Source organism: Argentina silus (genome assembly GCF_951799395.1).
Source record: "Argentina silus genome assembly, contig: scaffold_435, whole genome shotgun sequence".
Taxonomy (NCBI): domain Eukaryota; kingdom Metazoa; phylum Chordata; class Actinopteri; order Argentiniformes; family Argentinidae; genus Argentina; species Argentina silus.
Genome location: NW_028153129.1, coordinates 6,484 through 20,862, shown reverse-complemented (window position 1 = coordinate 20,862; position 14,379 = coordinate 6,484). Strand labels below are relative to the sequence as shown.

At 51.7% G+C, this 14,379-nt stretch overlaps 1 protein-coding gene across 1 annotated transcript; it reads left to right on the top strand.

Annotated features, from left to right (window-relative positions):
* Positions 1 to 5: 5 nt before the first annotated feature.
* On the top strand, positions 6 to 12,520 carry LOC310824437 (voltage-gated inwardly rectifying potassium channel KCNH2-like; the record flags this gene model as incomplete). Its single annotated transcript, XM_083697688.1, has 14 exons — positions 6 to 320; positions 816 to 1,212; positions 1,632 to 1,831; positions 1,932 to 2,031; positions 3,992 to 4,144; positions 5,122 to 5,342; positions 6,047 to 6,155; positions 6,893 to 7,183; positions 8,632 to 8,836; positions 10,158 to 10,308; positions 10,351 to 10,377; positions 11,554 to 11,945; positions 12,308 to 12,381; positions 12,473 to 12,520. Coding segments are annotated over 14 exons (2,683 nt in total), but the record flags the coding sequence as incomplete, so codon positions are not given.
* Positions 12,521 to 14,379: the final 1,859 nt, after the last annotated feature.

The window sequence follows — 14,379 nt, the reverse complement described above, 5'->3', positions numbered from 1 at the left end:
ACTGGGTCATCCTGCTGCTGGTCATCTACACCGCCATCTTCACGCCCTACTCCGCCGCCTTCCTGCTCAGCGACCAGGAGGAGGCGCTGCTGCAGACATGCGGGTACTCCTGCTCGCCGCTGAACGTGGTGGACCTGCTGGTGGACATCATGTTCATCGTGGACATCGTGATTAACTTCCGTACGACGTACGTCAACACCAACGACGAGGTGGTCAGCCAATCAGCACGCATCGCCGTGCACTACTTCAAAGGCTGGTTCCTCATCGACATGGTGGCGGCTATCCCCTTCGACCTGCTGATCTACCGCTCTGGAGAGGAGGTGAGGGGGGGGGGGGGGGGGGGGGGGGAGGTGAGGGGGGGGGGGGGTGGTGGTGAGGGGAGGGGAGGGCCATCCCCTTCGACCTGCTGATCTACCGCTCTGGGGAGGAGGTGAGGGGAGGGGGGGGAGGTGAGGGGGGGGCCATCCCCTTCGACCTGCTGATCTACCGCTCTGGGGAGGAGGTGAGGGGAGGGGGGGGAGGTGAGGGGGGGGCCATCCCCTTCGACCTGCTGATCTACCGCTCTGGGGAGGAGGTGAGGGGAGGGGGGGGGGGTGAGGGGAGGGCCATCCCCTTCGACCTGCTGATCTACCGCTCCGGGGAGGAGGTGAAGGGGGGGAGGGGGGGGGAGAGAGAGAGAGGAGGTTAGGAGGCTGTGTAGGTGTCTGTGTGTGTGTGTGTGTGTGTGTGTGTGTGTGTGTGTGTGTGTGTGTGTCCGTATCTGTGCACTTCAAATAAACAAACTGTCCTGCCCTGACCCCCCCCCCCCCGTCCAGACGACCACCCTGATTGGCTTACTAAAGACGGCCCGCCTCCTCCGATTGGTCCGCGTGGCCCGGAAGCTGGACCGCTACTCTGAGTACGGCGCCGCCGTCCTCTTCCTGCTCATGTGCACCTTCGCCCTCATCGCCCATTGGCTGGCGTGCATCTGGTACGCCATCGGGAACGTGGAGCGGGCGGGGGCGGGGCGCATCGGCTGGCTGGACAACCTGGGCGACTCCCTGGGGAAGCCGTACAACGAGAGCGTCCCGGGGTCCGGCCCCACCATCAGGGACAAGTACGTGACGGCCCTGTACTTCACCTTCAGCAGCCTGACCAGCGTGGGCTTCGGGAACGTCTCCCCCAACACCAACTCTGAGAAGATCTTCTCCATCTGCGTCATGCTCATCGGATGTGAGTGGGCGGGGGACACGGGGACACAGGGACACACACGCACACACACACACACACACACACACACACACACACACACACACACACACACACACACACACCCTGAGAATGTGGACATTGTTTAAACACGTCCAGGTCTTTGGATCATGTTTAAAGATGGTTTTCCACAGCAGCTTAGTGTGTCTAGGACAATGTCCCCCTCCCCTTCTCTCCCCTCCCCCATCCTCCCCTCCCCCATCCTCCCCTGTAGCCTAGCCTGTAGCCTGTAGCCTAGCCTGTAGCCTGTAGCCTGTAGCCTGTAGCCTGTAGCCTAGCCTGTAGCCTGTAGCCTAGCCTGTAGCCTGTAGCCTGTAGCCTGTAGCCTGTAGCCGTCCTTCCAGCCCGTGCTGAGCCCGTCCTCCTCTCCCTCCTCCTGACAGCTCTGATGTACGCCAGTATCTTTGGGAACGTGTCGGCCATCATCCAGCGGCTGTACTCCGGCACGGCCCGCTACCACACCCAGATGCTCCGGGTCCGGGAGTTCATCCGCTTCCACCAGATCCCCAACCCCCTCAGGCAGAGGCTGGAGGAGTACTTCCAACACGCCTGGTCCTACACCAACGGGATCGACATGAACGCTGTGAGTCTCACACACGCACACACACACACACACACACACACACACACACACACACACACAAAGGGGGGTACTATATGAATGCTGTTAACGTCCCCCCCAGGTTCTGAAGGGCTTCCCTGAGTGTCTCCAGGCAGACATCTGCCTCCACCTGAACCGAACCCTGCTCCAGAACTGCAAGGCCTTCAAAGGTTCTACTAAAGGTACTCTCCTTCAAACTCTCCTTAAAACCCACCTTTATAGACCAGCCTGTCACTGATCCTGCTCTTATAGACCAGCCTGTCACTGATCCTGCTCTTATTCTTTATAGACCAGCCTGTCACTGATCCTGCTCTTATTCTTTATAGACCAGCCTGTCACTGATCCTGCTCTTATAGACCAGCCTGTCATTGATCCTGCTCTTATTCTTTATAGACCAGCCTGTCACTGATCCTGCTCTTATAGACCAGCCTGTCATTGATCCTGCTCTTATTCTTTATAGACCAGCCTGTCACTGATCCTGCTCTTATTCTCTATAGACCAGCCTGTCACTGATCCTGCTCTTAGTCTTTATAGACCAGCCTGTCACTGATCCTGCTCTTATTCTCTATAGACCAGCCTGTCACTGATCCTGCTCTTAGTCTTTATAGACCAGCCTGTCACTGATCCTGCTCTTATTCTCTATAGACCAGCCTGTCACTGATCCTGCTCTTAGTCTTTATAGACCAGCCTGTCACTGATCCTGCTCTTATAGACCAGCCTGTCACTGATCCTGCTCTTATTCTCTATAGACCAGCCTGTCACTGATCCTGCTCTTATAGACCAGCCTGTCACTGATCCTGCTCTTATTCTCTATAGACCAGCCTGTCACTGATCCTGCTCTTAGTCTTTATAGACCAGCCTGTCACTGATCCTGCTCTTATAGACCAGCCTGTCACTGATCCTGCTCTTATAGACCAGCCTGTCACTGATCCTGCTCTTATAGACCAGCCTGTCACTGATCCTGCTCTTATAGACCAGCCTGTCACTGATCCTGCTCTTATAGACCAGCCTGTCACTGATCCTGCTCTTATAGACCAGCCTGTCACTGATCCTGCTCTTATAGACCAGCCTGTCACTGATCCTGCTCTTATAGACCAGCCTGTCACTGATCCTGCTCTTATAGACCAGCCTGTCACTGATCCTGCTCTTATAGACCAGCCTGTCACTGATCCTGCTCTTATAGACCAGCCTGTCACTGATCCTGCTCTTATAGACCAGCCTGTCACTGATCCTGCTCTTATAGACCAGCCTGTCACTGATCCTGCTCTTAGTCTTTTTAATCAGTTGTGTTTTACTGTTTCTACTTATATTGTTGTTTTTATTTGCATATTTGTTTTCTCTATTTGTGAAGCACTTTGTAACGCTGTTTTAAAGGTGGTGTTCTGGAGTGGGTCAGTCCTTCTCTTTGTAACGCTGTTTTAAAGGTGGTGTTCTGGAGTGGGTCAGTCCTTCTCTTTGTAACGCTGTTTTAAAGGTGGTGTTCTGGAGTGGGTCAGTCCTTCTCTTATATGTTTCAGTTTTATTGGACAGAGACGGTGGAGAAAGACAGGAAGTAAGGAGGAGAGGGGATGTCAGCAGGGCATGGAGACACGGGACCTCCCCAGAGCCCCTAACACTGTTTTAATGGGCCGGGTTCTACCCTGCAGACACGGGACCTCCCCAGAGCCCCTAACACTGTTTTAATGGGCCGGGTTCTACCCTGCAGACACGGGACCTCCCCAGAGCCCCTAACACTGTTTTAATGGGCCGGGTTCTACCCTGCAGACACGGGACCTCCCCAGAGCCCCTAACACTGTTTTAATGGGCCGGGTTCTACCCTGCAGACACGGGACCTCCCCAGAGCCCCTAACACTGTTTTAATGGGCCGGGTTCTAACCCTGCAGACACGGGACCTCCCCAGAGCCCCTAACACTGTTTTAATGGGCCGGGTTCTACCCTGCAGACACGGGACCTCCCCAGAGCCCCTAACACTGTTTTAATGGGCCGGGTTCTACCCTGCAGACACGGGACCTCCCCAGAGCCCCTAACACTGTTTTAATGGGCCGGGTTCTACCCTGCAGACACGGGACCTCCCCAGAGCCCCCAACACTGTTTTAAAGAGGTGTAAATAAAGTGTATTATTGTGTTGTTATTGTTTTGCAGGCTGTCTGCGGGCGCTGGCCATGAGGTTCAAGACCACCCACGCCCCCCCCGGCGACACGCTGGTCCACACCGGTGATGTCATCAACGCCATCTACTTCATCTCCCGCGGTTCCATCGAGATCCTGAAGGACGATGTGGTGGTCGCCATATTGGGTAATACATTTTTGTTTTGTTTTTTAAATATGTTTTTAGGGCATTTCTGCGTTATTGGGATAGAGACAGTAGAGATTGACAGGAAGGATGGGAGAGAGAGAGGAGGGAGGACATGCAGGATAGGTCGAGGGTCGGAATCGAACCAGGAACCTTGTGATTACGTGGTAAGCGTATTATAGTGCTACGCCACTGAGCGCCCCCGGGTAATACATATTTATCAATATTTCTTTATCTATTTGATTTATTCATCTGATTTGCACATGAGGTTATGGGGTGACAATAAAATGGGAAGTTATATAAATACATATACGGCTTTCAAAAACCATGTTGAAAATGTGGAATATCAACAGAGCAGAAGTCAAACTTGCCCGTTGGTCTGTAGTGTAACAGCGCCACCTAGTGCCCATGCTGTGTTAGTCTCACATATCAGAGACAACTTCACACCACACAAGACAATGTTTTATTGCTATAAAATAATACAGGAACGGCAAATTCTATAATTTATTTACAATACAGTACAACAGCCCAACACTATAGATATATACACTATAGATGTGATATTATAAAATATAAAATGTGTCAGCATTTCCTATGACTATGACTAAATCCTCTCCCCTCCCCTCCCATCCCTCCTCCCTCCTCCCCTCCCCTCCCCACCCCTCCTCCCTCCTCCCCTCCCCTCCCCACCCCTCCTCTCTCCTCCCCTCCCCTCCCCTCCCCTCCCCTCCCCTCCTCCCTTCTCCTCCCTCCCTTCCCCTCCCCACCCCTCCTCTCTCCTCCCCTCCCCTCCCCACCCCTCCTCTCTCCTCCCCTCCCCTCCCCTCCTCCCTTCTCCTCCCTCCCTTCCCCTCCCCTCCTCCCCTCCCCTCCCTCCCCTCCCCTCCTCCTCCCTCCCCTCCTCCCTCCCCTCCTCCCCTCCTCCCCTCCTCCCTCCCTCCCCTCCCTCCTCCCCCCCCCCCCCCCCCCCCCCCCCCCAGGTAAGAATGATGTGTTTGGTGAGCCCATCAACCTGTACGCCCGGCCGGGTAAGTCCAGTGCTGATGTGAGGGCGTTGACCTACTGTGACCTCCACAAGATCCAGCGGGAGGACATGCTGGAGGTGCTGGACATGTACCCCGAGTTCTCCGACTACTTCTGGGGCAACCTGGAGATCACCTTCAACCTCCGAGATGTGAGGCCCGCTCCACCGCGCGCGCGTGTGTGTGTGTGGTGTGTGTGTGTGGTGTGTGTGTGTGTGTGTGTGTGTGTGTGTGTGTGTGTGTTTGGTGTGTGTGGTGTGTGGTGTGTGTCTGTGGTGTGTGTGTGTGTGTGTGTGTGTGTGTGTGTGTGTGTGTGTGTGTGTGTGTGTGTGTGTGTGTGTGTGTGTGTGTATGTATGTGTCTGGTGTGTGTGTGTGTGTGTGTGTGTGTGTGCGTGCGTGTGTGTGTGTGTGTGTGTGTGTCTGTGGTGTGTGTGTGTGGTGTGTGTTTGGTGTGTGTGTCCGTGGTCTGTGGTGTGTGTGTGTGTGTGTATGTGAGTGTGTGTGTGTACTATAGAACTCCTCTGTGTGTGTGTGTGTGTGTGTGTGTGTGTGTGTGTGTGTGTGTGTGTGTGTGTGTGTGTGTGTGTTAGACAAGGTCACATCATTTTTAATGATCGTTGTTTTGCATCAAGAATACTCCCGGCTTTTACTAAACTATAAAACTATTATTTGACATGTACAGCTCACTGAGGAACATCAGAACGCTTTCAACAACGATGCCGATGGCGATGAAAGATCCTTATCTGTCATGACTCCATATCAGTTTAATCTGCTCTGAAATGTTGAGGTAGTGGCGCCGCCAGGTGGACACGGTGGGTCAGCGCGCCTCGTCCCACTCTGGGGACCCCTGATGTAACCCCTCTGTGACGTGTCCTGTTTAGAAACACATGAAGTCTCCTCCTCCGAGCAGCGAGGACCTGGACCTGGATGGGATCCGGCTCCACCGCCTCAAACGCCCCCCACTCTCCCTCCAACGCCGGTCTGACGCAGGTAGGCTGCTCTGCTGCTCAGGGGAGGCTGGCGGAGGTAGAAATCGGAGGACGGGCTGGTTGTAATGCATGGAACGGAATAAGGATCGGTATCAAAGACACAGTGTCACCATTCCTCATTCCCGTTGTGTTTGATACCGTTCCTCATTCCGTTCCATGCATTACAATGAGCCCATCCTCTGATTTCTACCTCCCCCAGCCTCCCCTGGTGTTCTACCTCCCCCAGCCTCCCCTGGTGTTCTACCTCCCCCAGCCTCCCCTGGTGTTCTACCTCCCCCAGCCTCCCCTGGTGTTCTATCTCCCCCAGCCTCCCCTGGTGTTCTACCTCCCCCAGCCTCCCCTGGTGTTCTACCTCCCCCAGCCTCCCCTGCTGGTATTCCCAGTCCCCTAGGCCACAGACAGATATGAAATCATTTTGTTGTTGACTCAAGTGTTATTGTGGTAAACCCTTTCAATATGCCTTTATTACATCATCCAATCACCAGCCTGCTCACACTGAGAACACAAATCATGTGATTCCATTGTTGTTTCGAAACAAATGTACTTGTGTTTTGTTTTGTTAAACATTACCTTGTGGATAAATTAAATTACACATTTCTGTGTTCGATGTGCCTTGTTATGCTTCAATTGGCAGAGAGCAGCTTTCTCCTGCCAGGGGAGACTAATCGATCCCAGAGAGCAGCTTTATCCAGTGTTCTCCATCGATGCCCTAAGCCTGTCCTCTCTCTCTCCTGCCAGGGGAGACTAATCGATCCCAGAGAGCCGTGCATCATGGATGCGGGTCAGGCCAGAGCAGCCGAGCCCAGGGCGATGGGCAGAACACAGAGGCGGAGGGCAGGATGAACGACGCCTACTGTCAGTCCCACTCCAGCGGGGACGAGGAGGGGGAGGAGTCACCATTCACAGGCTCCGCCCAAACCACCTCATTGGTCGGGCTCCCGCACGGCCGTGCCTCCATCATCAACCTGGACAGCGTTGCCACGGACGACAGGAACCCCAGGACTAGCAACACCTGCCACGCCCTCTCAGGTAGACGTCTGGAGTATTGATGACACGATCTACAGTGTTGCCTGAACGTTTGTGAACCCTACAGGGATAGTCATTATTTTTGTATAAAATATTCAAATGATCTTATAAAATCTTTATCTAAACCCCAATTCGTAATAAAGACATTCCGAATAAAGGACACAAACAAAAACATATGATATATTTTCATTGTTTATTAAACGAAAGTGGTTTATTTAACAAAAACTCAAAAATATGTGAACCTCTTCAGTCAATAGCTTGTGGCATCTCCATCAGCAGTGATAACTTGGAGTAAACATATCTTATCGCCACTAATCAGTCTCTGACAGCTGGTTTGAGGGATTTTTGCCCACTCCTCCTTCTAGAACAGTTGAGTGAGGTTTGAAGGGTGTCTGGCATGAACTGCCCGCTTCAGGTCCTGCCACAGCATCTCGATTGGATTTAGGTCAGACTTTGACTTGGCCAATCCAAAACACAAATCTTCTTTCTCCTAAGCCATTCTTTGGATGATTTGCTTGAATGCTTCGGGTCGTTGTCTTGTTGGAAGACCCATTTTCAGCCCAGCTCCTTGACTGATGGCTTGACGTTCTGGTCAAGAATCTCCTGGGATAAGAGTCATCCAGGTCCAGAGGAGGAAAAGCAGCCCCAGATCTTGATTTTCCCACCACCACACTTGACTGTTGGGATAAGGTTCTTCAGGCTTGTCCAGGTGGTCTCTGGCAAAGTTAAGATGGGCAGTTTGGTTCTTTTTTGACAGCAGAAGCTTCTTCCTAGCAACCCTCCCATGAATGCCATTTCAATTCAGTGTTCTTCTTATTGTTGAAGCATGCACAGTTACCTGAGATGCAGCAAGGGAGGTCTGCAGATCTCTAGATGTTATATTTGGGTCGGCTTTTACCTGATTTATTCTTTTTCTTGTGGCTCTTGGAAGAGTGTCCTCTTCTAGGCCGAGTTGCTGTCAACACAAAACTGACAGGTTTCTTATCTCTATTTAACAGAGTCCCGCCCAAATTCTTTCCTAAAGATCTCTCCTTTGATTGGTTCATTTGGTACCCAATTATTTACCCACCTGATTCTACTTACCTACTTGATTTAACCAATGCAACTTTTTTATGTGTTTATGAAGTAAGAAACTGAAACCAGTATTAGTATATAATAATAAGTATTATTATTATTAGTATTAGTATTAGTATTATTATTATTATTAGTATTAGTAGTAGTAGTAGTAGTAGTAGTAGTATTAGTATTATTATTAGTAGTAGTATTATTATTATTATTATTATTATTATTATTATTATTATTATTATTATTATTATTATTATTATTATTATGTTTATTGGACTATATATGCATTGGCATTTAAACCCTGTATTCTGTATGCATGCACTACTGTAAAAAGTTAGGTGTGCTAACAATGTATCTCCTCCCTCCCTCCCTCCCTCCCCCCCCAGGGGCGTTCTCAGGTGTCTCTAGTATCTTTAGTTTCTGGGGGGAGAGCCGTGAGCATCAGCAGTATCAGGAGGTCCCCTGCCACAACATCCCCTCCTCCCCTCCCCCTCCCCCCCCGCCTCCCCCGTCTCCCCCCGTCAACATCCCCTGCCGCCAGCGCTGTGACCTGGAGACCAGGCTGGACCTGCTGCAGAGACAACTCATCAGGTGGGCTAACCCTAGCCCTAGCCCTAGCCCTAGCCCTAGCCCTAGCCCTAACCCTAGCCCTAACCCTAGCCCTAACCCTAGCCCTAGCCCTAACCCTAACCCTAGCCCTAACCCTAACCTTAACCTTAGGATGACTCTGGGCTAACCTTAACCCTAACCCTAACCTTAGGATGACTCTGGGCTAACCATAACCCTAACCCTAACCTTAGGATGACTCTGGGCTAACCGTAACCCTAACCCTAACCTTAGGATGACTCTGGGCTAACCTTAACCCTAACCCTAACCTTAGGATGACTCTGGGCTAACCATAACCCTAACCCTAACCTTAGGATGATTCTGGGCTAACCTTAACCCTAACCCTAACCTTAGGATGACTCTGGGCTAACCATAACCCTAACCCTAACCTTAGGATGACTCTGGGCTAACCTTAACCCTAACCCTAACCTTAGGATGACTCTGGGCTAACCATAACCCTAACCCTAACCTTAGGATGACTCTGGGCTAACCTTAGGATAACATCAAATCTAATCAAATGACATTTTAATGGCCAATTACACAATATACAGGACACAATGTGATGAAACGTCTTTAGTTAGCATTGTAGTGTGTTGTAGCTGTAGTTAGCATGTTGTAACTGTAGTTAGCGTGTTGTAACTGTAGTTAGCATTGTAGTGTGTTGTAGCTGTAGTTAGCGTGTTGTAACTGTAGTTAGCATGTTGTAGCTGTAGTTAGTGTGTTGTAGCTGTAGTTAGCGTGTTGTAGCTGTAGTTAGCGTGTTGTATCTGTAGTTAGCATGTTGTAGCTGTAGTTAGTGTGTTGTAACTGTAGTTAGTGTATTGTAGCTGTAGTTAGCATGTTGTAGCTGTAGTTAGCATGTTGTAGCTGTAGTTAGCGTTGTAGCTGTAGTTAGCATGTTGTAGCTGTAGTTAGTGTGTTGTAGCTGTAGTTAGCGTGTTGTAGCTGTAGTTAGTGTGTTGTAGCTGTAGTTAGCGTGTTGTAGCTGTAGTTAGCGTGTTGTATCTGTAGTTAGCATGTTGTAGCTGTAGTTAGTGTGTTGTAACTGTAGTTAGTGTATTGTAGCTGTAGTTAGCATGTTGTAGCTGTAGTTAGCATGTTGTAGCTGTAGTTAGCGTTGTAGCTGTAGTTAGCATGTTGTAGCTGTAGTTAGCATGTTGTAGCTGTAGTTAGTGTGTTGTAGCTGTAGTTAGTGTGTTGTAGCTGTAGTTAGCGTGTTGTATCTGTAGTTAGCGTGTTGTAACTGTAGTTAGCATGTTGTAACTGTGATGGTGGGGTGTCCTGACTGTGCTTCCCTCCCTCCCAGGCTGGAGTCCAGGATGTCAGCTGACATCGGTGGAATCATGCAGCTGCTGCAGAGGCAGATGGCCCTGGTGCCTCCATCTTACAGCACCATAGCCCTGCCCCCCCAGGCCTCCCCCACCACCTCCCCCACCACCTCCCCCACCCTCACCCCCTCCCCCTCCCTCACCCCCACCCTCACCCCCTCCCCCTCCCAGCAGTCTCCTGTGGACTCTGTCACACAGGTAAGCTAGGTGGGTTGTATCCTACAACATTGACCTCATACATGTCAACACAGTGCCTTCCAGAAGTATCGGAAAGAGGAAGCATTTTGTCTTCTTTTAACTCTATACTCCAACAGTTTGATTTGAAATCAAACAATTACTATGAGGTTAAAGTAGAGATTCTCAGCTTTAATTCAGCTATGTTCCTGATTGATTTTTTTTTAAGTTCCTGATTGATTTTTCTGATATTATATAATGGCTTCCTTGACTAATTGATGTCTCTTTGGTCCTCATGTTGACAGACACCAATAGCAAACTCCAAATGCAAATGTAAAGCCTTGAATCAATACTAGACATTGACAGCTCTCTTATGACTGCACACCTGACTAACCAGAAACACCTGCCAATCCCAATACTTTTGGTGTCCTGAAATAGGGGGATTATGTATTAAAAAGGGTTGTAAATTCTAAATGGTGAAACCAATCTGGAAAAACGAAATTCTAAATGCTTCCTACCACCAGTACTGGAGGGCACTGGAGGTTCACATGTAGGTCAGCCAGAGTTGGGGTCTCATCAGAGGGATCCCAGCACATCCATTTGTGTTTATCTGTGTCTAAAAGCTTTGAGAGTGTGTGTGTGTGTGTGTGTGTGTGTGTGTGTATGTGTGTGTATGTGTGAGTGTGCATGTGCGCGCGCGTGTGTGTGTGTGTGTGTGTGTGTGTGTGTGTGTGTGTGTGTGTGTGTGTGTGTGTGTGAGTGTGTGCGTGCAGGCATGTGCGTGTGTGTTTGTGTTAAAAAACAAATTGGTACATTAGTGTGTGTGTGTTGCCAATCCTCTCATCCCTGGGGGGTCTCTGTGGAACTAGGTCAACATCAGATCCCGTCCCCTTTGCTCTACTCTCGTCTACTCTGGTCTGTCCACTGGCCTGGCCCAGGGCCTTCCAGACACACTAGCTCTCTATCTTACCTCCTCTATTCTGGGGAGGCTGGTGGAGGTAGAAATCGGAGGACGGGCTCATTGTAATGCATGGAATGGAATGAGGAATGATATCGGCAGTGGTATTGGCCGTTCCTCATTCCGTTCCATGTATTACAATGAGTCTGTCCTCCGATTTCTACCTCCACCAGCCTCCCCTGACTGACATGTTGGCTGTGAGCGGTCCAGTAGTTCAGTAGATGTCTGGTTCTGTCCCTCAGGTTCTGGTCGACCCAGACAGTCAGTCCAGCCCCTCCTGTGAGTCTCTCCAGAGCGGACTGGACCTCCGTCTTCTAGAACCTCCCCATAGGACGCCACAGACCCCGCCTCCCGGCCCTAGCAGCCAACCAGAATCCCTCCCCCAAGGCTCGATCAGCCAATCAGGGGAACACCACCCGGGCGTGGCCATCCAATCAGAGTGTCGCAACTTGCACTTCCTGGGTCTAGCCAGCCAACCGGTGGATGTGTCCTTCGGCTCGGCCAATCGCGGGAGCTCTAGTGAGTCAGAGCCCTCTGAGGTCTGTCGACGTCTCTCCCTGCCGGAGGAGCACATGACCCCAGAGACCCCAGCGACCCCCCTGACGACCCAGCGCTACAGCTCTGACCCTGGGAGGTAGACCCCCCCCCTCCAGACCCCTGCACCCCCTAGACCCCCCTAGACCCCCCCCAAACCCCCTGCACCCCCTAGACCCCCCTAGACCCCCCCAGACCTCCACCCCAGACCCCCTGCACCCCCTAGACCCCCCCCCTTCCAGACCCCCTGCACCCCCTAGCCCCCCCCCCCCCAGACCTCCACCCCCGACCCCCTGCACCCCATAGATAGCCCCCCCTTGACCCCCCCTAGACCCCCCCAGACCCCCTGCACCCCCTAGCCCCCCCCCCCCAGACTCCCTAGCCCCCCCTAGACCCCCCCAGACCCCCTGCACCCCCTAGCCCCCCCCCCAGACTCCCTAGCCCCCCCTAGACCCCCTCCAGATGCCCTGCACCCAAGGAACACAAGGACTCCGGACGTCTCAAACAACACTGGATACCAGGGGAGGCTGGTGCAGGTAGAAAACGGAGGACGGGCTCATTGTACTGCATGGCCTGACCCAGACACAGAAACACCCACCCACACTGCTCCCTCTCTCTCCGCCCCAGGAACACCACCCATCCTGGGCATGAAGAAGATGACCTACTGGTCCCAATGTTCCCAGCATCACTTTCCACTGGTTTATATACTGTATACTACACCTCGTAGTAAAACAAGAAATAATAATAATCTGAAACGGGTACCATTAGCAGTATATATGAAATATCTACCGGTGAGGCTGGTGGAGGTGGAAATAGGAGGACAGGCTCATTGTAATGCATGGAACGGAATGAGGAAAGAATTTCACCTCCACCAGCCTCCACCTTCGTCCTTTCTGGGTTAACTGGAATGTTATCAGGCCTAAAAGCACTCACTGTAAAGCAGGTGAGGCTGGCGGAGGTAGGAATCGGAGGACGGGGCTCATCATAATGCATGGAATGGAATGAGGAATGGTATCAAACACCATCAAACACCATGCATTACAACAAGCCCGTCCTCCGATTTCTACCTCCGCCAGCCTCCCCTGTGTTGTAATGTTATGGGAGAATTGCATGTTATTGGTGTAGCCTACGGAATGATGTGGATGGTACAGGTGTTGGGAGACAAAGCCATGAACTCTTAGGGAACATATCAACTCCTTCAACTGTTGAACTCAACTAGATTTATCCAGCAATATCCAACATGTACCATAGGTCTGTGACTGACTCTCTCTCCTCTGTCCTCTGTCCCCTGGCCTCTGTCCCCTGTCCCCTGTCCTCTGTCCCCTGGCCTCTGTCCCCTGTCCCCTGTCCTCTGTCCCCTGTCCCCTGTCCTCTGTCCCCTGGCCTCTGTCCCCTGTCCTCTGTCCCCTGTCCCCTGTCCTCTGTCCCCTGTCCCCTGTCCCCTGTCCTCTGTCCTCTGTCCTCTGTCCCCTGTCCCCTGGCCTCTGTCCCCTGTCCTCTGTCCTCTGTCCCCTGGCCTCTGTCCCCTGTCCCCTGTCCCCTGTCCCCAGTCAGGGGAGTCTCTGTCCTCCGTCCTCTGTCCCCTGGCCTCTGTCCCCTGTCCCCAGTCAGGGGAGTCTCTGTCCTCCGTCCTCTGTCCTCTGTCCTCTGTCCTCTGTCCCCTGTCCCCTGGCCTCTGTCCCCTGTCCCCTGGCCTCTGTCCCCTGTCCCCAGTCAGGGGAGTCTCTGTCCTCCGTCCTCTGTCCTCTGTCCCCTGTCCTCTGTCCCCTGTCCCCTGTCCCCTGTCTCCCGTCCTCTGTCCTCTGTCCCCCGTCCTCTGTCCCCTGTCCTCTGTCCCCTGTCCCCTGTCTCCCGTCCTCTGTCCTCTGTCCCCTGTCCTCTACACCTCTGTCCCCTGTCCCTGTCCTCTGTCCCCTGTCCATGTCCCGGGGGGATGGGTGGTGAATAAGATGGAGACTGGCGCTTTATGATGACATAACCTAATACCAGGTCAGCGGAGGATCACAGTGATGATGTAACGTCTCTTTATGTACCAAATTTCTATGTGAGACCACAGCAATATTTCACAATGCACAACTCTATATCGCAACCCTTCTCTCTCTCTCTCTCTCTCCTCTCTCTCTCTCTCTCTCTCTCTCTCTCTCTCTCTCTCTCTCTCTCTCTCTCTCTCTCTCTCTTTGCACAATACTACTCAGTCAGGTCCTGTTTAAGCCAGAAGACTGCATCGACACTGTAGAATCATGATGTTTACTAAATGTAGGGAGGACCCGTCCACTTTTCTCTCTGTGGAAGCACGTTTTAGTTTCATTGTTTTCCTCTTGTTTTAAAGATGTAGACTGAATGATATCTGTGAAATGTGTTTGTATATATTTTAGAGAACATATCACGTACAACGTATTATTAACACTTCATTGTCTGTCAGAATATTATCATGACTTTGTCCTGTTGTTGTACTGTAGTTGTAGTTTTACTGTCCTGGTCTGCACTACAGATCGCCACGGGGACAGCAGTCTAGAATGTAGGAGAGATTGATA